The sequence below is a fragment of the Triplophysa rosa genome, linkage group LG18, assembly GCF_024868665.1.
Source record: "Triplophysa rosa linkage group LG18, Trosa_1v2, whole genome shotgun sequence".
Classification (NCBI taxonomy): domain Eukaryota; kingdom Metazoa; phylum Chordata; class Actinopteri; order Cypriniformes; family Nemacheilidae; genus Triplophysa; species Triplophysa rosa.
This window is the reverse complement of record NC_079907.1, coordinates 7,226,030-7,253,254: the sequence shown is the minus strand read 5'-3', so window position 1 is coordinate 7,253,254 and position 27,225 is coordinate 7,226,030. Positions and strand designations below refer to the sequence as shown.

The 27,225-nt window shown below is 39.4% G+C and overlaps 1 protein-coding gene across 7 annotated transcripts; it reads left to right on the top strand.

Moving 5' to 3' along the window:
* Positions 1-301: 301 nt before the first annotated feature.
* On the top strand, positions 302-27,225 carry gpam (glycerol-3-phosphate acyltransferase, mitochondrial). Of its 7 annotated transcripts, none has more exons than XM_057358586.1 (22): positions 4,580-4,907; positions 6,006-6,062; positions 6,171-6,302; positions 7,543-7,662; positions 7,883-7,956; positions 8,866-8,979; positions 9,065-9,214; positions 9,618-9,717; positions 10,700-10,836; positions 10,937-11,036; positions 13,085-13,297; positions 13,442-13,555; positions 13,636-13,721; positions 13,823-13,938; positions 15,446-15,516; positions 15,628-15,892; positions 16,061-16,212; positions 16,884-16,961; positions 18,496-18,627; positions 24,108-24,297; positions 25,186-25,244; positions 25,347-27,225. In XM_057358586.1, the coding sequence occupies exons 3-22, from the start codon at positions 6,204-6,206 to the stop codon at positions 25,461-25,463; spliced, it is 2,487 nt and encodes an 828-aa protein (XP_057214569.1). In that variant the 5' UTR covers positions 4,580-4,907; positions 6,006-6,062; positions 6,171-6,203; the 3' UTR covers positions 25,464-27,225. The 7 variants fall into 7 exon arrangements, with proteins under 7 accessions (XP_057214566.1, XP_057214569.1, XP_057214568.1 ...); XM_057358585.1 differs by having other exon boundaries at positions 4,580-4,913; XM_057358583.1 differs by lacking the exons at positions 4,580-4,907; positions 6,006-6,062 and adding an exon at positions 302-464.

Genomic DNA, 27,225 nt, shown 5'->3' with positions numbered 1-27,225 from the left:
AGATGTCTCACAATACAGAAACCAGTCAATAAATCAGTAAATGATGTTGCTTATCTGTGACTGTCAACAAAAAATATTAAACTGCATAAGGAACTACAATTTTTTATTTGTAGATAAGAATATGAATGGTGCTTTCCTGTGCCAAACTCACGTGACCAAACAGTGGTTGCAAAGGTGTTCCAAGTGTTTTTATGCAGATAGTCTGCTTCATAGACAACACTCTTGGCTAAGTTACACTCAGACCCCGTGCAACTACGACCCCGTGTGGCTCTAGAATACCATAACAGCATGAGGCAGGCAGAGTAAACTCAGCAGTAATGTAGCTTTTCTCTAGTGTGCTGTGGCTGAGTGGTGCATTTCAGCTCATAGGTTGTGTTGTCGGTTCCCTCAAGGACAAGGGAAGGTTTACAACACGCGAGAGGTCAAATTTAACACCGATGGCGCATCAAAGGCGATTTCTGAAGGTAATTTTCCTCATTGTAGGCTACGCTGTATTTTAGGATTTCGTTCAGTTTGACACAATGGTTTAGCATACTAGCATAAGCGGGTCCGTGAATACACCAATGCAATGAAGGCACTGCACCGGCAGAACCACGCGACTTCAAATCCAATTCCAAATGCATGATATTGAATTGACCTCGTGCTTCCAGGGTCAGGCGTTGATGGACCCAAGTACATTTCATAAGATCCACGAGCGCGCGTGTTTAATAGCATCGCTTTAATACGGACTATGCGTGTTCTGTGCGTGACAATGCGTGGCTTACAACAGTTTGGTCGAGCTCGGCGTGGTTGAGTTGACACACTAGCATGCAGCTAGCCCGAGGACGTCAGCGCGAGTCTTGACAGCAACGGAGGCGCGTGAGTTCACTTGAAGCTGATGATGGAAAATCCTGTATGAGGACGCAGTGCCGTTAGATCAGAAAGATTAGATTTGTTTTAACCGTTCGTTTTTGAAGACCATTTATTAGACACGTTAGACCTTGGTGTTACGTTGTTAGATCAATGTTTCAAGAACCAATAGTAGAACAGAATTAAATGCCACAAGGAATAAGGCCCAGAATGTTGTAATATTATAATGGCAAACAGCTGATGGATGATAATAGTTTTTAGTTTTGGTAATTTATACCCTTTTCCTTTCCTGATGATGACTTTTTATTAAGGCAATAGACATGGAAGAGAATAGTTAAACCTGTCTTTACTAATGTCCTACCTGTCTCCTATTATTATTTGTTGTCTTCTGTGGAATGAATGCAGACCATAGACTGAAATTTTCATTATTATTAACAAAAATCTATAACGCTGAAAATCATCTATAGTCCCTATTCACTTTTATCCTATAGAGGAGAAAAATAACTCTTTTGTTCAATGGAAAAAAGTCACAGTGCTTTTGAAAGATGTGACAAAAAAGTAATTTTTGGGTAAGCCGTCCTTTAAAAGCCAGTTTAATACATGCCATGATCGTTCAAAGGTTGCTGCTTAAACTACGCCTCATTGTTTAATTTCATTCAATCTGAATAAGTGTGTCAGCATTTGATTGTCTTTGCCCTGTGGGTGTTTCTGTCTTGTAGTTGAGATGAACAGATTGCCAGACAGATTAACCCATTGGCCTGCTTTGCGGGTGGATTTACTCATCAGATTTCATTACGCCTTTATCCTAGTGACTGATACTCTACCAGAGGTGGACAGTAACGAAGTAAATTTCCCCGAGTACAGTACTTAAGTACTTTACTTGAGTATTATTTTTTCTGAGTACTTGTGACTTTAATTTCACTACATTTGAAAGACAAATATACTTTTTACTCCACTACATTTATAAAAAGGTTCAAAAGTAGAAAGTCGTTTCTATGTAGCGGGGTTTCCTGTGCGCGCAATTTTTCTGGCTTGCGATCTGCCAGGACCTTTCACTGATGCCAAGTATTTCAGTTTTTCTAATTTCCATTGGGATTTTCTACGCAATTCTGGCAACCCTGGGATGTTCCCCGCTAAACTAATGTAAACGTACTACAGAGCTGCTCTAAAAAGGCAAATAGAACAATAGAAGACAAAAAAGGCACATGTTAAAGTGTGGTGTAATCATCTGTGGGTTCAACTATGTGTGATGCAGCCTTAGAACGAGCGCTACGATCAGTCAAAGATCAAAAGAAGACATTTTCATGAAAGTGATTGGCTAACGGTAAATAAACATCACATAACGTTACACCTTGAGCTACATGACAGAGAAAATGGAAAATATAAAGTTTTCATTCGAAATTTCATGAGATCGCACAAGTGATGAATTTAATAGAAAAATCTAATTCCAATTCACAAATTCATTGTTGTTTTTTTCATCAGGGATGGTGTTTGCAGTAAAACCACAGTATCCACAAATTTAAATTTTTTTTATTTAGTAACCATGCTCCATTTAAGCTATTTTTAGTAAAAGCACAGTAACTAAAAATGTACCTTAGTTTCATTATAGTAGCTAGTTTATGTTTGTAGTTAAACTATGGTAATTCAAATGGTAATACATCCAACAAACACATGGCTTCTACATTTTTCTATATACAAGAACCTTACTACTTACTGGTAAATTGCTGCTAAAACTGGTAAAGGGAACAACAAAAAACAAAACACTTACATCTTTGTATTATTCCCTTCGTGTTTTTTTACATTATGAACGTACATGCCGATTGCCAACAAAACACAGACATATGACTTAGTTTGACTTACCGCGTGCAGTTCATGTCTGGCATTTTTAGCACTGGGACCGTGCCATCTATCAGTTTCAAACGATTTCCAAATCCAGCGTTAAATCCACCGTTTATATAACATCCATCACTGAAATGCCATGAACAAACAAACACACCTCAAACCTCTCTCCCTATCACAAGAGTAACGAGCTGCAGATGCAGCCCCACAGCGCAGCCAATCTTGACGCAGCGCAGCCAATCTTGATGGTAGGCGGTTCTTACTATCACTCGTTGGTTGGCGCGTGGGCGGGCTATTTCTTTTGCCTTGCCGTGCTTTTCCGGGAGAATTGCCCAAAAAAGGAATAGACTTGTAAAAAACTTTCCGAAACAAGTTGGAGTGCTGCGGGAGTGTATCAAGCACAGAAATGCTACGTCCAACTCGTTTTTTAACAAGTTGACCATGTTAAGCATGAGAAGCCAGCATGTTCAACAGTGTAAAGAAGTCAGAATGCATGACATAGCATGTTACCCAATCTTTAAAGGAGTAGCTCACTTCAAAATTTGCCCCCATTGACTTTCCATAGTAGGAATAAAAATTACTAGGAAAGTCGATGGGGGCAAATTTTGAAGTGAACTACTCCTTTAATACCACTGATACTGTGAGCTACTCAGTGTATTCAGTAGGTTGCTTCAGAGGCACAAGGTATACGACAATAAAAAGGACATTTACTTTTAATACTTGCGTACTTTTAAAAGCACGTACTTGTACTTAAGAATCTGTCTTTACAACTTTTACTTGTAGTGGAGTAATATTTGACCAGTAGTGTCTGTACTGGAAGTTGTGTACTTCATCCGCCTCTTACTGCATCATTGACATGGAGTCTGCGTTTGCTGACAATGTCGCTGCCCATTTTTAAAATCTGCCTTTGACTCTTGTTTGGCACACGCCTGCACGTATCATTTCACAGCAGTGGGCAAGTATGATTTGTATCGTCAGTTTGACATTTTCAAGTTGTAATTGAACAAAAAAACATTTTTAATTAAATATCAGAATAAACTTTTTAATGGTTTAAAAATCTGGTTATTTATCATTTTTGCTTTCTGAGCAGGTCTGTCTTTTCAGGCTTTGGCATTCAACCAGACTCTTTGGAAACACGGTCCTCTCTCTCTTCTCCACCCACCTTTCTCATCAGTGTTCTGGTCACCCATTGGTGCAGAACACATCAGACAATGCAGGCAGGGCTTCTCGAGTTCAATGAACTTTCATTTAGCAGCTGCGGTGTGGCTTGCTGGGCACCTCTCTTCTGTCTTTCTCGCTCTCCCCAGGCTCATTCAGCATGTGCTCTGCATCTTGTTTGGAGTTGGTATTCATTGTTAAAGAGATTATGTCATTTCACATTTGGCTGTGAAACGACCAGGATATCAGACTTTTAAACTCTTGTGTATCATACAATAAGCAGAACAAAAATTTCGAAGCGTGTTTCCGTTTGTGTTTGTGATGCAGGAGATAGTAACACGTGACAGCCTCTGTGTGTTCTGCTAATGACTAAACGACCCCACTGCAGGTTCTTTAATGCCCTTGTGATTTGCTGATGGAGTGTTTTTAAGAATTGCAGTCACAGAGGTGACAACAAGAAACCATAATAATACTGTACCACTATAAACAGCTGAGGAAGTGAAAGTCAACACCTTTGATGGGGGGCACATTTCTTTTTATGATTCACTTCCTTCTCACTCTCTGTTTGTATGACTGCAAAGCTTAGCCAGTCATATATATGATTAAATGTCAAATGAAAAGTATCTATTTTTAAAAGGATCTCTTTTCACTTCAATAATTTAAGGTCTCAAGAGTTTCAGGACCTATTTTACTATTGGTTGGATAGGTTCTGTTGCATGAATAGAGTCTTGGATGTAGAATAGATGGTTGTTGCGTCATTGCGCATGATGTGCGCTGAAATTGCACGTACTGCACCCGTAAGTTGGCACAATCTTTTTTCCACAGCTCATCTTCCATAAATATGTCCAGGACAGCTGCTGTAGATTGCGTGCTTAATCGGCCCCCCTCTTTTCTGGGGGGCTGTAAGCCTTATAACCTGACACCAGAATCATGCACAGGTCAGCAAATCAGCCGCTAAAGTCATAAGATTTTGTAGCTGGAGTTTGCACAAGACATCATGAGGGATGGAGAGGTGTGGAGCACGCTGTGTCCTTCTCTGCTGAATGTTTGCAGTTTGTTTGGTAACCGTAAGCCAACTTTTGTTGTTCATGTTCTTCAGGTTTTCATTTAGCTGTCAATTTTCTTTAGCCCAAGGCAGAGCCGTGGAGAGAGAGAATCGCGTCAACTCCATTGACTCCAATGGAACAGTTTTTTCACAGCAATGGTGGGTTATGGAGCCTCTCAATAGTTCCCGGATGTTACTAGTAACGCACGGAGCTGCGGCTAAACAGACCAATTGAGGTAAACTTCTAACCCATTTAAAGACATTTAATGAATAATGAAGAATTAAAATAAAAAACATAACTTCCTCGAACTATCTGAAGGCTCCATGAATCACGTGACGCTCCAAATTTGAACTTTCATTGTCGCGACTCGCTTACTGCGTCCCAATTCGCATACTATCCCTCCGAAATAGTATTAGAAAATTAATTAGTATGTCCCAAATCGTAGTATGTTGAAAAGACTATTCCAAAGATTCTCGGACGGTCTACTACTTCCGGTAGAAATTTGAAGTGCAGAACGATACACACTCTAACGGCTAATATAACCCACAACTCACCGCAAGTAGGCAGACTTTAGTGACGCTCCACTGCATTAATAAAATGATATAACTGATGCGTCACTAAATTAATAAATATAACTAAGTTAACATTACATATTAAACAATAAATGAATAAATACCTGAATGGAAAGAAGAGCTGTAATTTGATGTTTGTGACAGTTAATGTCCACAATGTTGTCTAGGCAACAAAGGCTTCTTCCGTTTCCTGTTAGAATGTCCCAGTGCGTGCATATTGTTTTGCTACACACTAAAATGTATATACTTTTCCATAACAAAAACAGTACATACTTTTAGTGCAAAGTATAAGTAGGCGAATTGGGTCGCAGCAGCTCTCTCTCCGTGGCTCTGGCCCAAGGTAGCAAAGTTTAAAAATGTATACCGGGTTGTGTACTCAAATATTTGTAATTTACAGATTTACGAATTCCCATCCCGTTGTGTCTTTTTACACATTCTCCCATGTCTAAATTCCCAGTCAAGTACTGTTTTTTGTTATTCTTCCTTTTCAAACCATCGGTTCACCTGCTAACCAACGGTCTCACCTGATTTTTAAAGCTAGAATTGGGTGGAGCACATCATCCGACATTCCTTGCATTCAAGAGCAGCTGAGCTGGAGGTGCTTTGCTGAATAGGCAGCGCAATGCTTTTGCTTTCTGGCTTTCTGTGGAATATTTTGCCGGCTAGAGGGATGTTTGACCTACTCGTCATTTCTTCTGTCCCACAGTTTTATTGTTGATGTTCGGTTTGAAGAGAGGAGATGGATGTCCACATGGTGCTGGGGGGTCAGGATAATGTTCTCCTGGCCAATAATCCTGACGCAGGAAGTGGCAGTCTGAAGCATCCATGCGATGAGCAGGTGAGTGTAGAGACATTTACAATTAACCATGGTTTTACTAGAGTAAACATGTAGTTTTAACAGATTGATTACCATTTGTGTTGTCACAGTCTTACTATGGTTGTTGTAGTCAGACCATAGTAAAGAGGTTTTGTTATTTTTCTGAATGATTTGACTGTACAGTAAATTGGGTTAAAAATCCTGGTGAGGGTTTGTGCTCTCATGATTGGGCCAGAACAACCCAAAAACATTTGAGTAACATTTTTTAATTCTTTTGGTATACATTTGTAACATGTTAACTATAAATGTGATATGCTGTCACCTCAATAACCGTAGTTTACTCATTGTATTTGTAGTAAAACTATGGCAACACAAATAGTAAATCTGCCAAAAAAAAACACAAATTTGTCTGACGATTAATTGGACAATAAATAATTGTGATTATGGTGGTGAGTAATTATGGAGTTGATTTTAGGGATTTGACAATTATCACGATTGTCATGCAAATTGTTGCGGGGTTTTTTTTGTTGCTTCGTTTATTTAATAATTGTCAAAAAAATATTTTAGAAATGCATCGATTTATCGGCCAATGATTGGTATTGGTCGATAAAAGCTGTTCTTCATCAGCCAATGATCAGGGCCGATATATCCTGTCAATCAAAAGAGGAGAGGAAATGCAATGAATTTGTGCTCTGTATATAGAAAATGTTAAGAAAGATCACCAGTTTGATGTTCAATATTAATAGTCATTATATGAATTAATAACATTCAGAAAGTTAAGAAAGCTTTAGAATCGTTATTGGCAGATATCATTCTGAATAATCGGCTATCGTATCGGTGGAGAAATTTAGTATCGGTGCATCTCTAATTATTTAACTTATTCCTTGAATCCTTTGTAAATTGTCACTGGCAGTATAATAATAAAACACTTTAAATCTTTAAATATTAAAGGAATTTCTGTCATGAGGAAAATGTATCTTTCAGAATTGTGAACATTCTGTAAAATTACTAAAAAAAAAACAACTGACACAACTCAAATGATGGAGAAATATAATTTGAATATAACAGTAAGTGATTGTAGATACTACAGGTCCCCCTTGTGTTTACTAAAGAGGCACAATAATTGTGGTTGGATCAAATAACCTAGAGTGAACATTTATTTTATTGTGAAAACCCTAGTTTCTACACTTTTTGTATAATAAAAGTATGGTTAGTTTTCCTAAGGGATAAGAATACCTTGGTTACCTTTTTTATAATGCAGGACAGAAGCACCAGCCCATCTGTCTTTCGTTCTGTGACCACCACATGGAAGGAGGGTCTGCTAAACCGGAAAAGACCATTTGTTGGAAGATGCTGTCACTCCTGCACACCCCAGAGTCAGGTTAGTTTCTTCACAGTGTTGTTATTTTGGAAAGGTATATTAGGATTTTCTATGCACCTAAATACGTTTCACAAAGTAAACACGTCAAATGCGTTTTTAAAGATTAAGTGACATTCAACCCGAGACGTCACTCAAGATGACCGCATTTCTTACTAAACGTGCATACTGTATGTTCATTAAGAATAATCTGTTCTTTTAACTTAGACATAATGTGTTGCAGGAGAGGCTGTTCAATCCCAGCATCCCCTCACTAGGACTCCGTAATGTGATTTACATCAATGAAACGCACACGAGGTAAATGTCAACTTCTGGCCTGGTGCCCACGAATGCCTTTCCTCATTATTTATCATGAGAAAACTTACTATGTGTTGCTTGGATACACACACTTGACTATTGCATTGTGTAGTATAAAAAAAATTATGATACATCATTAATACCTTATTTGTTCAGATGAAGTTACCAACCAAATGTCTCTGTTTACATACGGGAGTGAGATGAAAGGTTGTAGGTTTCTGTGCAGAGAGTGGAAAGTCAGGAAATAAATAATTAAGCCTGTTTTTCTGAGGATAATGTGCCGAGATCATGTGACGAAGGTGGTCTGAGCTGTACCGCCAATCACAAGAGGGATTGGACAGTGTGTTGTAATTTGACGTCTCTAAGAAGTCAATGAAATAAATTCTCTTGCATATACACAGTTTCAACGCAACAACATAAACGTTTATGCGCATGTGCGCTTTTGTGGCCCAAACTTAAGTTCTGGTACACATCCGGAAAGAACAGAGTCCCTGTTTATTTTTGATAACAAGCAAAAGACATAGCAAGTAAATTACATTAGCTAGCGAGTTAAAAGTATGTCTAGCTAGTATTATTGGATTACCAGTAGAAAAAACGTTACTTGGCTAAAACTTTGATGCAACAGTTACACGACCCATTCAACTTGTTGTTTATTTAATGAAATTAATATACAATAAAATATTAATATACATTAATATTAATATAAATTGATTAAAATATAAATAGTTATATTATTAGCCACTGGCCAGACCAATCAACAAAGACCGGAAGTTACCTTTGGGCCAGGCATGTGCGTCCGATAAAACCTTCTATAATTGAGTGTTTAATTACATCCTTCATTGGTGCGTTTAAGGCTTAAATTTCTATTTTTCTAAGCATGCATGGCTATATTATCTTTGTATTATGCAGACATAGGGGTTGGCTTGCACGGAGGTTGAGTTATGTGCTTTTCGTCCTGGAGAGAGATGTCCAGAAGGACATGTTCGCCCGTAACGTGGTGGATAACGTGCTCAACAACTGCAGGTACCAAAAGGCCATTTGGGAGAGGAACAGGTGGAATGAAAAATGTTGTTTCTCAGCACCATGATTCATTGTATTATCGCTTTAGCGTGGAAGGCGCTATTATGGAAGTAGCAGCAGAGGCCAGTGGCGTAGATGCCGAGTCTGGAGTGGATCCAAAATCTGCCAGTAAAGTCCGACGGAAAGCCAGAGGATTCCTGCAGGAAATGGTGGCCAATATCTCGCCTGCCTTCATCAGGTACAGTTTTAAGAAATGGTTTACCAAAATGTCTTAATTATTCACCCTCATGTCCTTCAGAAACTCAATATGAGTTTAGTTGAACACAAAAGCAGATTTCTTGAGAAAGAGTGGTTTTGTGTCCATAAAGTGAACATCAATGGGGACTAATGCTGATTGGTTACTAACATAATTCAAATTATCATATGGGTTTGGTTTGGAGTGAACTATTTGTTTCACAGAGCTGCTCTTTGAAAGAAATTTCAATGTTTACCGCACAGAAGCGCTGAATGAACTCACTGACCCTGGTTGTGGTTACTGAATTATCTGATGTGAATAATCTGTCTGACTCTAAATGAAATCAGAATTTGATGAATTACCAATAAACCACAGTTCTTCTCTCCTCTTCTTGTGTCCTGTTCAGATTAACAGGATGGGTGTTGTTGAAGCTGTTCAATGGATTTTTCTGGAGCATTCAGATCCATAAAGGTCAACTGGAGATGGTGAAGAAAGCGGCATCGGAGGTCAGACCCTGTCAAAAATATCTGCCAATACAGATGCAGATAGACAAGATTCAGGCGACAGGTTCACTTGTTGTTTAATAAACTACAGTTTTAAAATTACACCTTATTGTATTGTCATACAAAAATCAACCGGTGGACAAGCAAACCCTTTTAAATCTGACGTGTCGTCGCCGTCTCGCCGACACATTCTACCAAGCGGTATTCATTTTACCATAACTCTGCAACCATTTGTGCTGTAAAAAAAGTAGAACAAACTACTGAATGTAGACAAACTGTGCTTTTGAAAATATATGGTATATTACGGTAACTTCTTGCGTTCTGTCAGCCAATCGCTGCTGTTTTTGTGGAGAGCGGCAGGGGGAGAATATGAACAGGTAGTTACGGAGCTGCTGTTTTCGTGGAGCACGCTAATAAAATTAGCAAACAAAACATGGCAAAGAGGAGATACACAACAGAAGAGGCGATTGGAATGATTTTGGAAGATGAAACGTGTGTGCTGTGGGCCTGTGCTTGCAATTATACAGGAACTGCTTCAGACACAAAGACATTTGAGTGAATAGTGCAAAAAATACACCCGGAGACTGAGGTAAAAAAGGCTCATGAATGAAAACTATCTACACGAGTGACACTAAAAAGACTTTTATGCACGTACTACAGTATATTTTTCAAGTCTGAAGTGCTAGATTCTTTCGTTCTTTAGTTTTTTGAGAATTTCTAAATAAAATGATTTCCATTTTTTTATTTTTGTCTATTTAAATTCTTATTTAGAAACTCACAACACACAGTAATGCTCAATAACCTTAATTTATTTAACGACATTTGTTTTCTGAAAAAAAAAGATACCTTGCACATGATGATGGCACATTGTGTTAGAATTTGACAGTAAACAAACAAAATGTGTGAAAACAGCCTATTTTTGCTTCAGGTTCTGAAGGGTTAACAGTCTTCTAGCATCTCACTTTCTATCTTCATTGTGTTTCAGTACAACGCTCCACTGGTCTTCCTTCCTGTTCACAAGTCCCACATAGATTACCTGCTCATCACCTTCATCCTCTTTTGTCACAACATCAAAGCTCCTCACATCGCTGCCGGCAACAACCTCAACATCCCCATTTTAAGGTACAAAGCAGAGCAACTTTATGAGAGTGTGTTATGCTTTTGAAACTTGAAATTGTTAAAAATGTGTATGCATTGTATTTTGCATTCTTTGTTCTTTCAGCACGCTCATACGCAAACTTGGAGGTTTCTTTATTCGTCGTAAACTGGATGAGATGCCGGATGGAAAGAAAGACGTGTTGTACAGATCACTATTGCACGCAGTAAGTAGAGTTCTGTTTGAGGGTTTGGAAAGTATAATTCACTTTTTTTTTCACTGTGTGTTTTGAGCTACTAGACAACACAACAGTTTTCCTGTAGTACAGACGGTTTCATCGGACGCACACGCCTAGCCCGAAGTTAACTTCTGGTCTGTTTGTTGATCGGTCTGGCTAGTGGCTAACCATTTAACTATTTATATTTTATCTAGTTTATTTTAACATTTTATTGTATAATAATTGTAAAAAATAAACAATTTGACAATTTTGAATGGGTCATGTAACTTTCTCGCATTTAGGTTTAGCCAAGTAACGGTTCTTCTACTGCTAACCCAAAATAATTCTGACTAGACATACTTTTAACTTGCTAGCTAATGTAATTTGCTTGTTAGTTCTTTTGCTTGTTATCAGAAATAATCTACAGGGACTCTATTCTTTGTGGATGTGTACTGGAAGTTAAGTTTAGGCCACAAAAGTGTGCATGCACAGTAACGTTTGTTGTTGCATTGAAACCTATATAGAATTGCATTTATAGAATTGCATTAGCAGCGTAAAGGTTCTAGGTTTGATTCCGAACGAACGCACATACTGATATAAATTTGCTTTGGATTAAAGTGTCTGCCAAATGTTTGATTGTAAATGTAGACAAAAGTGCATTTGAAGGCACTGTTAGATGCTCGGAATAAAACATCTGATAAACGCATACATGTAAATATGTGGACGGCTGTTATTTGTGAACATGCAGATTATTTATGCAGTGTCTATAAGAGGCTGGCGAGTAGAGATGGTGCTGATAGATTACTTTTGCATTATTCATGTCGTCTCCTGTTGTGCACCACATTACCACAATAGGGCTGCTTTAATTACAGAGAGGTCACGTAATCACGTGTTGTGTGTTATACCCAAAAGCATTATTATAGTTAGAATATGTGAATATAATACAAATACAAACAATCTTTGTAGTGTGGTAGTGTTTTATTTTCTTACAGTAGAGAACCCTGATCTATTTATGTATGTACAACCCAGGGTTATTCCTGCATAGAGAAGTTGTAGGCGGCCGCCTCCGTCAAATGTCGTGCCGCCTCAGGCTCTCGCCAAAATTATGTTGCTAGTCTTCACAAGAAATGCTGCGTGCATTTAACAGACTGTCATTTGTAACTGCAGTTGCGACATTACGCCACAGTGGAGGCGCTGTTTTGTTATCAGCACACTGAGGGGCTAAAAAGAGTTGCAGAACAAGAGCCAGCCTGTGTTTCACGGCTGTTTGTTTTGCATCCAAGTACATTTAATTTCTTGAAATTTATTAAAATAACATGACGTACATGATTGTAATGTTTTTAGCTGTGCAGTTGGATCGTTGAATCAGCGTATACTGTATGCAGCGAGTTCGCCAGTATGGACGCGTTCAGAACGACTCGCACACGAATGACTCATTTGAACCGATTCATTTAAACGATTGAACTTTTCAGTCACTAGCGATTAGCGAATATAAGAGATCATTGAATCATTTAAAGTGATCCACAGAGAATGCAAGATGTGAATGAGCTTTGCTCATTTAGAAAGACTGGTTAATTCAGTTGGCTATTGTGGGTTGAAAAGTTAGTTGAAAATGATAAAAAAGCTTTATTTGATAAAAAAACACTTCTGTTTGGTTGAATAAAAGTAATGTTTTATATAACTTAATAATCGTCATTTTTATCTAATTTTATTAGAACTTTTAGTATGTCAAACTCGAAGTCAACGCCTTTAAGCCACTTAAAGGTACGGTAGGCCTATGTTTGTGTGTACAAGATCAGGATGGCACCACCTCCGCCTCATTTTGAGCCAGGAAAAACCCTGCAGCCTCATGTTGACAAATGAACAACCATGCAGTGATGATATAATTTGCATATCCTGAGTGCTCAAAATAATGTTGTGGGATGTTATTGAATGTAATGACTTGAGTAAGTGAGAATCTTTAGGGTATTTCACAGTGCCCAGTCATTTAACTCATCGAATTCTTATCACTTGGGTAAAAAATTATGCCAATCTGTCTCTCTTTCTTCCTCTTTCAGTACACAGATGAGTTGTTGCGTCAGCAGCAGTTTCTGGAGGTGTATTTGGAGGGCACGCGCTCTCGCAGTGGGAAGCCGTCTCCAGCTCGTGCTGGCATGCTGTCCATCGTGGTGGACACACTTTGTACCGGCAGCATCCCTGATGTTCTAATCGTGCCCGTTGGCATCTCATATGACCGCATTATTGAGGGAAACTACAACAGCGAACAGCTGGTAGGGATCCACTGTGCCAAATTCACCTTCAAGTTGACATTGTTGAGGCCATCAACAAAGATTGTTACCTGATGCACCAGTATTGACAATACTCCTGCAATGTCTAAAAAAAGATGTTTCTTAATGGTTCTCACTTTTCTTCAGGGCAAACCGAAGAAGAATGAGAGTCTGTGGGGTGTGGCCTGTGGCGTGTTCAGAATGCTCCGGAAGAACTACGGCTGTGTGCGTGTGGATTTCACCCAGCCCTTCTCCCTAAAGGTTAGAACAGTTTGTCGGCTTCGTAACTTAATAAAACGTACAACAGATCTCTTTACTAACACCTGGATCCTGTGCTGCAGGAGTACCTGGAAACCCAACGCTCCCGGTATCTCCAAACCACCCTGACCCTGGAGCAGATCCTTCTTCCCACCATCATCGCCGCACAGTACGACTAGCAACCAACACTCAATCACGTAGATTGGTGTTCATTAGAATGTAGAAGAATCCGTGTGGTTAATGGGATTTTGTTTGTCTGTTTCTGTGCAGGCCCGATCATGCTGTTTTTAATGGAGAAGATGGAGATCATCTGAATTTCAGAGACCTGTCAGATGAGCCCTGGAGGAGGCAGGTTATCGCTAACCTAGCCAAGCACGTACTCTTCAGTAAGAGACACAAGAGAGTCATGAAACATGCGGTGTTGTAGGCAGTGGGTGGTTTTTAAATAAGAGGGGTCAAGGGGGTGAGATTTGAGGTCAAAATTGATTTGATGTTGATCTAACCTGAAGGTTTACTGCTTATGTGTACTGCCTAGAAAAGGTGCTTGTCATGATGTCTGGACACATAAAGCCAAAATATGAAAAATATGGGACAATTTTAAAGTCTCTAATCACCAAACGGCTACTGGGGTCTCTCAAAAAACATGCCGGGGTCATATTTTACCCTAAAATAAGGAAATACATTATATTTTCTGTTAAACGAACTATATGTTTTTTTAAGATAGTTAAAAAAAATTTGAATGTAAGATTATTTTTCATGACAAAGCGCATTTCTTTGCCTTTTTCTCAAAAGGTTCCCTCCTGATATTCTCATTACTGTAATGCATCCAGATTTGTCACTTTTTTTTGTGATACAGTACTTTTTCTCTCTGGAATGTGAATCGGTTCAGCTTTTACATCAAATTAGCATAATGTTTATAATCATAATTATCTGCTCAAAAATGTCAATGCAAAATCCCCTTAAAGGGATAGTTCACCCAAAAATGAAAATTGTCATTTTTTACTCACCTTCTTATCATTTCAAATCTGTATGACTTTATTTCTTCTTCAAAACTCAGAAGATATTTTGAAGAATGTTGGTAACCTTCTATAGACAAAAAAACAAAGAGTCCATGGGTACCACTGTTGTTCGGTTACTAACATTCTTCAAAATATCTTCTTTGGTGTTCTGCAGAAAAAAAAGTCCCACAGGTTTGAAATGACAAGAGGGTGACTAAATTATGACATAGTTCACCCAAAAGTGAAAATTACATTTTACATTTAGTCATTTAGCAGACGCTTTTATCCAAAGCGACTTACAAATGAGGTAAATGATCACTTCAAAGATCCTAAATGGGCTTCATTTTTAAATGCATGAAAAAAAACTATTTGTATTTACTGTAAATGTGAAATATGATCTGAAGATATTTGTGGCTATTGTTGTTTTTGGTCATTCACATTGTTCTGTTTGAACGCCCCCCTGCTGGAGATACTTTTTATTGAGAAGTAATGGTCAGAGGATCTCTGCAACTTGCTTTTAAATATTTAACATTGATAAACTTTTAAACACAACCTATTTTTTCATCAACCATACATTTAAATGTAATTATTAGGATGTTCTGTTATACATTTATATAGTGTCTTTTTATATTACCCTTCATCTGTGTATTTAAAGGGATAGTTCACCCAAAAAGGTTTGATCCAGATTCTCGCATCATTTACTTATCCTCATGTCAGTCCAAACTATTTTCTGCAACCACAAAATGAGTCAAAGAATAACAATAGTCTTCATGACTTGTACTACTGTATATCCCGAAGTCAACATTTTATGTTTTGGGTGGAACTGTTCCTTTAAATTACTGTAAGCACATCTCTCTCTGTCTGTCAATCTGATCACGCTGTTTGTTTTTCATAGCCGCCAATAAATCATCCGCCATCATGTCGACTCACATCGTGGCCTGTCTCCTCCTGTACCGACACAGACAGGTAAGGCCAGACTTCACGTAGCGCATCTGTAGGAATACTGTATGCCGTGGTATCCTGTCTACAGCTTCTTCTGGTGCGCTATTGTGACCAATTGTTATCTATACCGGACAGGGTGTGCTGCTGTCTAAACTGGTGGAGAATTTCTTCAATGTGAAGGAAGAGATCCTGTCGCGGGACTTCGACCTGGGATTTTCCGGGAACTCGGAGGACGTGGTGATGCACGCGCTCAGCCTTCTGGGAAACTGCGTGAACGTCACCAGCACCAACAAAAACACAGAGTTCATCATCGCCCCTAGCAACACAGTTCCCGCTCTCTTTGAGCTCAATTTCTATAGCAATGGCCTTTTTCACGTCTTCATCGCAGATGCCATTATAGGTAAACGCCTCCGAGTCCTAATGCTCATGATGCTATGTTAATAAATATCTGTTTGGATGGACCAACGGTTAAAAAACATGCAATGCTTCCAAGCTAAAAAACATATTTCTGATCATCCTGGTAATTACTAATAGTAATATATATGTGAGATGTTTGTTTCTTTGCTAGCTTGCAGTGCGCTGGCCCTTCTGAGAGAACAAGCTGCAATGACTTCTGGGGGGGAGCAGAGTTTCTCTTCCACGCTGCTCAGTCAGGAGAGGTTGATCCGCAGAGGTGCCGGACTAGCACACTTTCTGTCCAATGAGGTGGCACTGGCACTGGTAGGACTTTAAAACGCTATCCTATAGACAACAGCATCATCTAGTGGTGATTACCCAAGAAGTGTTTAAAGGGACAGTTCACCCAAAAAGGAAAGCTCTGTCATCATTAACTTACCCTCTGATTGTTCCAAATCTGGAGACATTTCTTTGTTCTGCTAAACACAAAGGAAGATATTTGGAAGAATGTCAGTAACCAAACAGATCTCATCCCCCTTTGACTGCCATAGTAGGGAAAATAAATACTATGGGAGTCAATGGGGGATGAGATCTGTTTGGCTACTGACATTATTCCAAATATCTTCCTTTGTGTTTAACCAAAAACAAAGAAATTTATACAGGTTTGGAACAATCTGAGGGTGAGTAAATGATGACAGAACTTTCATTTTTGGGTGAACTGTCCCTTTAATAGACTAATACGGCATGCACTAGTGAACGTGTTGCGACAGATTAAACAGTGGAACTCTCTGTTAAGAGTAATTTCATCGAAAATAAATCGCCGTTTTATGGGTTTCAAACCTTTGACTATGATACCTTGATATGACAGCCGACATCTTTAAATCACTATGTAGATCACATTAACATTAGAATGTGCAATAAGGTTCTTGTCTCTTAGAAACACCCACTGCTGACAGTTATTTATGGAAATATCATTTTTGTTTTTCCCCCTATAGCCTTGCCAGACTTTATACCAGGTCTTACACGATGCTGTTACCAGATTAATCGAGTACGGTGTGCTGATTGTGGCTGAGGTGAGCTTAACTCTTTAATCTTTGGTGGCATTGTCTGGTAGAAGTCTAGTAACAGTCACAAACTGGAGTGATGGATCACGCTTTCATATTTGCACAATTGTTCCGGTTCGATACCATACTACACATATACTGAGAAAATGTGTGACCGTAATACACTGTGAGGCACTTTGAAGAAAAGTGTCAAAATGTAAAGGATGGGGGATTTCCTGCTGTTTCTCAGGCTCTCTTATTACAGTTTGACGTGTAAAGGTTTCATATTTTCATTGGTTTACGTATGTTGGTAATTTGGTTGCATGTCACTGTTTAGCGGTCATCTGAATCAGACTGTGAAATAAAATATAAATTGTACTGTAAATTGTATTTACATATATTACACAATGTAACTTTTTTTTTTTAAGTTGTTTCGCTTTAATTTTTACTGTTTCTTTATGAGGTTTAACATGCTGAATATGAAAATCACATAAAGAAATTTGACCATTGACGGTATTCATGAAAAAAATGAAAAATATTTTTAGACATTTTGGTATTGTTACTCGTACGCAGAAATGACAAGGTACTGTACTGGCATAACACTGAGATCAAAACAACAGTTTAACATGAGTCGTCCAAAACGTGATCGTTTTTTTGCCTTTAATGACTAATACTGTCCTCAAGACGTTCCAGACATAGTCACCCATCATTGCGTCATCCCACCTTCCCTGTGGTACAGAAATTTTTAGAATTTTCTGACAGTGACAATTGGAAAGTACATTTTAAAATATGTGATATGCAATATACCGATATATCGTAATTAATGATATAAGCTCAAAATTTACTTGAGCTAAATAAACACTAAAACATTGATGCTACTTGACAATAAATATTACCACAATAATTAGCACCACAGAATTGTACAAGAACTATAAAAAGGTCAGGCGAAACAAAACATTTTTACACTGTTATACAGTACATAATATATGTAAATGGTACATTTAAAAATGTGAATAGAATTTTTTTTTATATTTGCTGCAATACAAAAACTATTTCACAAAATAAAAAAATATATATGTATGTATGTGTGTGTGTGTATGAAGAGTTTGTTTCCAAAATGACAATTTTTCAAAAAACATATTTTTTTATTGTGCATTCCAATTAATATCAATCAAACTACAGTTGGTTTGTTTTGAATTAAGCCATAATAACAAAAAATTACAGCAAACTAACACAATAAAACACAATAAAAATATGCTAGCTTAATACATTAAAAAAAAAGGAGTTATATCATTTTGGAACCAAACTCTTAATATATATATGTGCGTGTGTGTGTAAATATATACTGTATATGTGCGTGTGTGTGTGTATGTGTGTGTGTATATATATGTGTGTATATATATATATACAGTACATATGTGTGTGTGTGTGTATATATACGTATATATATAAATAAATAACTAATCTGTTTTTTATTTATTTGGTGAAATATATATATATTTTTTATAATTATTAATTTATTTAAAAATTGAATAAAAAACATTGTGTTGTGGTGTTTATTTAGGAGGATCAGGAGGAGTTAAGCCCATCTGAGGAGCCTTGGCCGAAGAAGTTTCCAGAGGCTCTTACCTGGCGAAGTGATGAGGAGGATGAAGACAGTGACTTTGGAGATGAACAGAGAGACCGCTACCTGAAGGTCAACCATAAACATCCTCAGAGTTCATTAAATTATTAGTTCGCCCAAGAATTTACTCATTATTACTCGTAATTTACTTGCCCTCATACCATCCCAGATGTGTACATGTACTTTCCGTTTTTCTGGGGTTTTTTTCCCAAAATGTTGAAGCTAAAAAATAATAGGTAACAAAGTACCAGAAATATTGTCAGTAGTATACAGAATGAAACAGAACTTAGTTTTTCTTCAACGCATACCTATAAATAGTGTATTTAGGAAAAACTAAAAATAATTTTGAAGTGGTCGTTTTTCCGGAGTATTTTAAGTATTCTGTAAGAGTTCATTTAAAAAAAACAGTAGAAATGCTACAGTATTATGGTTATTTTTATTAATAATATTTTTTAAGGATGACAGGGGTTAATATTTTAAAGGGATCCCCGACTAGGAAGACTTGTATGCCTTAATACGTTCGTAATAATAGCCTTACACAGCAAAAATGATGAATCGGTCAACCTCTAGAAACAATACAAACATACTAACTATGGGTTACTTAATGTAAACCCTGGTTCTTTGATAACTTTGCTCGGTGTTTCACTATGGGAATCGCTTTGGGCGTGACCAACTGCGGAAGCTCCTATGACACCATGTCTGTCTCTAACACTGTCTGACCTCCACCTATGTCATTATAGAGAGATTTCTTCCCGTACCTGTGCAAGGAGGGAAGTGCTGGTGAACGCTGTTATCAAAGAACCCGGGTTTACGTTAAGTAACCCGTCGTTCTTTTTCTAACTTCGCTCAGTGTTTCACTATGGCAGATATAGCCCACTCCCGGAATGCACCCATATCCCTACTATTCCTCATAGCCTTCAATGGGTACAGACGCACCGGCTCCCAGCACTGCGTGTGCCAAGGACGGCTCGGACACATCCAGTCTATAGAACCGCACGAAAGTGTGTGGCGTGGCCCAACTTGCAGCCGAGCAAATATCTCCAATGGAAACTCCCACGAGTAAGGCCCACGACGTAGCCATACCCCGTGTGGAGTGGGCTCCCCTGTTTAAAATCCCTGGAACGTGAGTCGCTCTGAGGGATAAAAGCACATACAATCAGTCTCTCTGCCAACTGATGCAGCTGCAGGGAGCGTGTTCCTCCCTTTCGATTGATGTAAGCCACCACACCACATGTAAGCAGGGCTTTCCCAGTGCCTGAGTGCTCTGATGCACGCATGAGTAATCCTCACGGGTCGGCCCAGATGCCGCCGAGAGCATAGACGTGCGATCCAGCGCTGGAAATCCCTCATTCTGAGCAGCCCCAAATGCACTACACAAATCACCGAGGCCATAAGCCCCAGCATTCGTAAGCATAGTCTGTACGGGACCACTTTCCCCATCTGAAAACGGTCAAGGCATTGTGTGAAAGACTCGATCCTCTCTTCTGTCAATGTTACTCGGTACGAGAGGGAATCTATGTTGAGCCCCAGATAATCTGTCTGTTGAAAAGGCTCCAGTTGGCTCTTTATCATATTGATTGTGAACCCCAGATTGCAGAGATGATTAACACACTCTCCGCATCTTTCACCGCAGAGCATATGAGATGATCGTCTATGTAAGACAATATTCTCTCAATGGGAACAGAGCTGCTTCCACACATTTGGTAAAAACCCTCGGGGCTAAAGAGAGCCCGAATGGAATAGTTTGAAACTCGTAAGCTGTGCCTCAGTATGCAAACCTGAGGAATTTTCTGTGAGAGGGGTAAATGTCTATGTGAAAATATGCGTCTGCCAGATCAACTGTCACAAACCATTCGTTCTGACGAATCGATCGACAGAGCACTTTGTGTCGACATTCTGAATGAATACTTTCTCAGGTGCTTGTTTAACACACGAAGGTCCAGAATAGGACGGAGGGCTGTGCCCCCTTTCTTTGGAATAACAAAATAACGGTAGTAAAACCCTGACGGCTCTCCTCCTCGGGCACTACTCTGATCGCTCATTTGTTTAACAGAGTTTTGATTTCAGCCGTCAGTACACAGGCCGATTCCCCCTCGGCCGCTGACATCAAAACCCCGTTGAACCGAGGTGGTTTCATTGCAAATTGAAGCCTGTATCCCCGCGAAATCATTGCCAAGACCCACGGATGAACCGCGCATGCGCCCCAGTCTGCTATGCGTTCCGCCCCGCTGGTGTCGCACAGTGATGACGTCATCATCGCCGCGCGAAGAGCACAGAATTAAATCATTCACCATGCAAATCTCGTCCCAAAGTACAGGAATCCAACTGCCGTCCCATCTCCTCCAAAATCTCAGCTTGATACGCTGATAGTAACGTTACAGCGTTCAGCGAGCACACTGACTGCCCCGCATATTTATACATTCTCTGATAAATCGATGCGGTCAGCTGGTCCATCTTTCCCGGCAGCTAAATCTGAAATGAGGCATAGATAGAACGCCGACTCTGATGGAGGTGATGGGCCACTGAAGACTCTACCGTTGGGGGTCCGGTCCGGCCAACCCCAGCTCTCCATCCCCTGAATCTCCATCATGGAATGCCCCTTGGTAGGGAGCTTGCTCTTAAAAGGGCTATCCAATAACAGGACATTTCCTTCATGCAAACCGGCACGGCAGGCAAGAGCTGTCTCGCTGCAGGCTGGGCAGGCGGCAGCCTTTTCCCTTCATAAAGGTCCCTCTCAGTCCCTTCGGCATCTTTGGCCGCGGGGCCAAGGAAGGCCTAGTTTAGCCGCGGCTCATTTGAAGACCTCATGCAGGTTGCTGTCTACCTCCGAGGCCGACTCATTCGTGCTGGGCGGTCCGTACTGTTGGGCGACCTGTCTGTTAGAGACAGACATGGTGTCATAGGAGCTTCCGCAGTTGGTCACGCCCAAAGCGATTCCCATAGTGAAACACCGAGCAAAGTTAGAAAAAGAACCAAAAAATCTTTGCAAATTTATTATATACAAGATATTTAAGCCATTATAAAATTAATTTTATCCAGATTTAGATTTTTTTATGTTGGTACGGTCTCTCTCTCTGCCACCTACTGTCCCTGCATATTTACATATATCTGATCTTATGTTTGCCGACTTATTTTACTTGTATATTTTCATCTATGGAAAACATGTTAAGCGTTAAGAGAACATGTTTAAGTTGCAACCATTTGAAGTCAAGTATTATGACGCAAAACAAAATGGCGGCCTCAGAGTAAAAATATTTGGTAACACTCTACTTAAAGCATATATGTATAATGCATTATAAAAGTAGTTTTGATGTATTTATTTAGGGGTGACCCCGAATCGTCGACGATTCGATGCTTCGATCGGAGGAGCCTGATTCGACTACCAATCTCACAGTCGAATCTTCGCAGAGGTGTTATGCAATGGGGATCATGTCATTTTGGTTATATGGGCAGTGGCGTAGCAGACGGGCATGCACTGCGCTATTTATGATGTAAAGAAATGGGACATTTTTAGGGTTGGGTACCGAAACCCCCGCGTCTATCCGCGTCTTCTGTGCTGTGAGACCGGTAAAGAGAAGCAGCACGTTCCACACACACCCGCATATGACTCGCAAATGAATGTGTACACCTTTTCCAAACATTTGTCACTTACTGAATGTTTGGGCATTTAAATATGAATTAACAACTTCTCTTTAAATGCACGTAGTCCGTTACTTAGACTGAACTTTGCGCTGCATGATAAAAAATAGAGTCAAATAACCAAAATCACCATATATAGCAAGTGCACGGCGCAGACTTTTGGAACTGAAAGCAGGCGACACACACACAAACACACACACGTCTGATTCGACTATTAGTCAACTATAGGCAAGACGTGACAATTCTGATTCGACTATGTAAATTCTTAGTCTGGGACTGGGACCACTATATTTATTATGCCTTGTAATGCACCTTATACTGCATTTTAATGTTTCATGAATAATTGTTACTACAGTTAATACATTAGAACACTTATCGATTCATTGTTACACTTTGCATTTTTTATTCTTTACAACAACATTTAATGTATTACAACACACATTATGAACAATTATAATGCGTTATACCCTTTTAGGGTCTGATCAGAATGCGTCTTTTGCTGTGAGACGCGCCTCTTTTGAATTGTTTTCAGCTGGCAGGGAGCGTTTTGCGCGCTGCTATGCGCACCGGGCGCCTCACGTTTCTGCCGCCTGCAGCGCCTCGCGTTTTAGGCGGAGCGCTCTGAGCGCCCGAAGTTGAAAAAAAGTCAACTCTGAGCAGAAAAGCGCTTGACGTCATGTGTGCTTTTTTCCATTGTCCAATCGAATGAGTGGAGAGGGGGGCCTTCTGATACGGTGACGGAACTTTACAGTTGATTGAAACGTCCGGAGACTGCAATGATGAAGGAGAAACTTGTGCTGGCTGACACGGGTTAACCGAGAAAGGTCAGAGCAAACGCCCTCTGCTTGTACCTTTTTAAAGTTTCTGATAATAAGACAGTTAACAGGAACTAGAGCGCTCGCGCTATATTCCTTGACTGACAGGACAGCTGTTTTGATGGTTACCTAGCAACATAAAAAAAACTGCTGCGCACTTCTCTTTTCAAAGAGTCAACCAAAAGAGCAGCGCAAGCGCGCCTTGCGTTTTCGAACATGAAAAGCGCGTTCTGTGTGATCGTACGCTAATAACCCTTTATAATACATTATTGTAACACAGTTCAAAGTAGGGAACGAAGGAGGCGGGAACCGGCGAACTTTAAACAAACTTTTAATCAAAATAAACAAACAATAACACGGAAGTAAAAGGCTACACAAACATAAATAAAACTTAACACATGTCCGGGCCTGGTCCTCTCTCTTCGTACACTCCTGTCGCTCCTCCTCTTATGCTTCCTGAGCTCCTCCGTGAGGGATGCGGGACCGGTGTAACGCACAGTTGACACTCATTATAGCCTTGCTTCATTCCCCCATGGCTCTCGTCCCGCCTCCCTCGCCACAATTTTATATAATGGCTTTAAGTAAAGTGTTACCAAATATTTTTTTCAAAGTTTATGTATTCTGTGACATTTACACAGTTTTTTATTTCACATTTATAAAGTCAATGTCATTCTTGATATATTATAGAGAGATATACATCTCTCCAGTGGTGTAGTCTACGTGATACGCAGGTATACCCACTACCCCTACTACCTCTTGTGAGGCTAGCGACGAAAGTAGAACCACAGGCAATGAGGTTGCTAATTGTCCTCCTGGTTATCATAAAGAAATAAAAGGGGAACAGACATTTGGGAACATTGACAATGTGCAAACAAACCATACTAACACTCACTACAAAAAAAACTAGACTACACCCCCGCATCTCTCTATACCCGGGGTGGAAAAAACTTTCCGTTGTGGGCAGATTAATTTGCCGTAGGCCTTGAAACAGATTTCCCTGCATTTTAAAACTCCCGCAATGATTTGAACTTAAACATTTTAGAAGAACTTCTGCCATTTACATCTCTCATAACCCCACCGTGCTCATTTTGCTTGTAGGTGAGCCTATCTGCCGAGCACCAGGAATTTTTTCTTTTCCTGCAGAGGATTTTGGCTCCGGTACTGGAGGCGTACAGTGGTGCGGCTATCTTCATCCACAGCCTTAGCTCACCTGTTACTGAGAGAGAATATACTCACCAGCTTTTCCAGTATCTCTTGACACGCACAGAGAAAGGAGTGGCGGCATATGGTAAGTAACCTCCTTCACACAAAAAAAACCTTCTTTTACTACTCGTGCACAAATATTTTATGATAGTTTTGCGATGATGAGGTCTAGCGAGAAGTTCATATTTTGACCAGTCCTATTTTTACTAGTGTGACTGCATAATGCTTTTTTTTACTAAAACAACTTTTAAATTTAAATGATCAAATCAATTATAATTTTTTGAAAAGCAATATATCTCACAAATGTTTACGGTAAAACCATATTAAATTTCAATACACAGCCGACAGATTTACCCACATTGCCCTGGCTCAAAATTGTTTAGCCCTAACTAAAATTGTTTGGTTAAAAACTAAGTAGAAGAATGAACTTGATTACACCAAATCATCCTTTTCTGCACTGTGATCACTGTCATTTCAATGTCTTTCTCTCTTTTTATTTATTTATCTCCAATTCCTTTCCTTCTTTTTTGACTGCTGCTTATTAGGGTTAGGCCGATAGACGATGCCATCGTCCATCGCCGATGGCTGATAGACATGACGATGTTGACCCGGCATCGTGATTCCAACAAATGTTTCACTTTCGGCACGTGACTCTTGCTGCTCTGTGCCTCACTTTATAACTGTGAAGCTCGCGCTGTACAGATGACACACGCCTGAATTGATAACTGCCCAGCTCGAGCTGTATAAAGATGTCTCTGTGCAGCTCGTGACAGACGTGGCTAACTTTATAACGTCCATCGCGATGCTTCACTGTAGCCATCGTCCGATGCCAATTTGGTAGACATCGCCCAACCCTACTAATCTGTTTAGAAACACAGATCTTTACACATTGTAAATGAATGCGGTTCTTTTATTATTTTTCTTAGTATTATTATTATATTATCAACACCACTTTTTTTTATTTGTTGTCTAGGAGAGAGTGCCACGCACTACCTTGTAAAGAACACAGTGAAAACATTCAAAGAGCTGGGGGTGAGAAGACTGATCGTATCACAAGAATCATTTTCGATCACCTAGTTGTCTGGAGAATTTTCTGTGCATGTTTAAAGTAATCACGTGACTTGTGATCCACAGGTGCTTAAAGAAAGACGGGAGGACGGCGTGTGTCGCATGGAGCTGAGCAGCGCTTTCTTACCTCAGGCCAACAGAAACAAACTCCTGCAATACATTCTGGGTTTCTGCCTGCTGTGAGCCATGTGCTGGAACGACCAACACATCACCCATCTCTCCTTCCCCTCTGCCACCCCACTCAAGGGCTTCTTATAGGCTAGTCATGACTGTCAAAGGTGCTATTCTAAGGAAAGCTTTACCTGGAAGTGCCTTCACTAAACACCTCATATTAGACTTGAATCAGTCTTTCCGTCACTGTAGAGCTTTCCAGTTATGCAGAACTCAATACTCGACGACTGTAGGTCATTTTCTGTAATAGAAGCTTCAACTCACAATGATGGTGGGTTAGTGTACTACTTGTGCCAGTGAAAGCCCTTGGTTTTCAGCTGAATCTCTTCCCCTCTGCATTTTAAAGTGATTGTTCACCCAAAAATGAACTATCAAACCTGTACGACTTTGTTTCTTCCGCAGAACACAAAAGAAGATGTTTGGAAACATTTTGTTAACCGGCACTCATTCACCTGCATTGGTTTTGTGTCGACGAAAGTTCTTGGTGCCGGCACTGTCCGGTTACCAACTTTCTTTAAAATATTTTCTTTCGTGTTCTGCAGAAGAAAGTAAGTCAAACAGGTTTGAAATGACAAGAGAATGAGTAACAATGACAGAATTTATATTTTTGGGGTCAACTATTACTTTAATGCATCTGGTTTCAGTTTTTAACATAATTGTGACTCTTTATGAGAACAAGTTGCCTTTAGTGTTAAACATAATTCACCAAGGTGATGTATAGTGTACAGAGAGCTTAAAGTTAAAATTGATCTCAAAAACCTTGATTTAAACTCTCATGTTGTTGCAATCCTGTATGACGTTCATATGAAATTCATTTTTTGAATATCCTGGAAAATGTGTTCTAGTATATAGTGAATAATGAAAGACGATTGGAGCTGTATAAAGGTCAATGTAGCTTTGTACAAGATTTCGTCGGCACGTTCATGAAAGCTAGGTCTGATTTGTATAATCAGGTTTTGAATGATATGAATCAGACCAACGGCTTATCATACATGAAAAATCCCCATATACGAGTTGGTTTCGTGGTTTCGTAATGACATAAGGGGTCATTTTATTTTTGGCCGAACTATTCCTTTAAAAAAATAGGGCATTTATTTTTAAATCACTAACATTTGTGGAGGATTTAAAGATGATCGTATTCTAGCAAATACTGCAAATGAACTTTGGATGACTGCACAGACTACTGCGTCTCAACTGTTGATAGCAGGCACATGAAGAGCAGAAAATAATGATTAATTCTGAATGTTGTGCAACAACTACTTCAAGATTTGGTGAGGCTGAGTGTTGTTACTGAGAAGTTTGAGTGGATTGTACAGATTGTACCACTTCTGATGTGTAAGAATGGTAATCCTTGAGGGATATTGTTACTGTCAAGTTCTTGTGAAATACAAAGCAAATAATATATAACTGTAATGGTCTTAGCAGGCCTGAAGTATCATGTGTGCGTGTCTACAGGGGGAAATATTACTAGAACTTGAAGCTCGAATGTTTGAACTCGGCCAATAAGTTTGGCCATTTGTTTACAGATCACATCTGTAATGTTTAAAGGTTGTTCACTCGCTGCCAAGCACGTTTATTTCCTCCTTTGGATTTACTGTTATATTTTGTTTTAGTGTTAAGATCCTCTGCTATGAATTTTCTGTACATTTTCGAGCGTGTGTGCATGTGTGTACTTTGTCTGTCGTGTATTAAACCGTATTTATGCTACAAGTCTGTCTCAAAGTGTACAAGGTAGCAAGAAAGCTGATAAAAGGTATGATGTGTTATATCCACA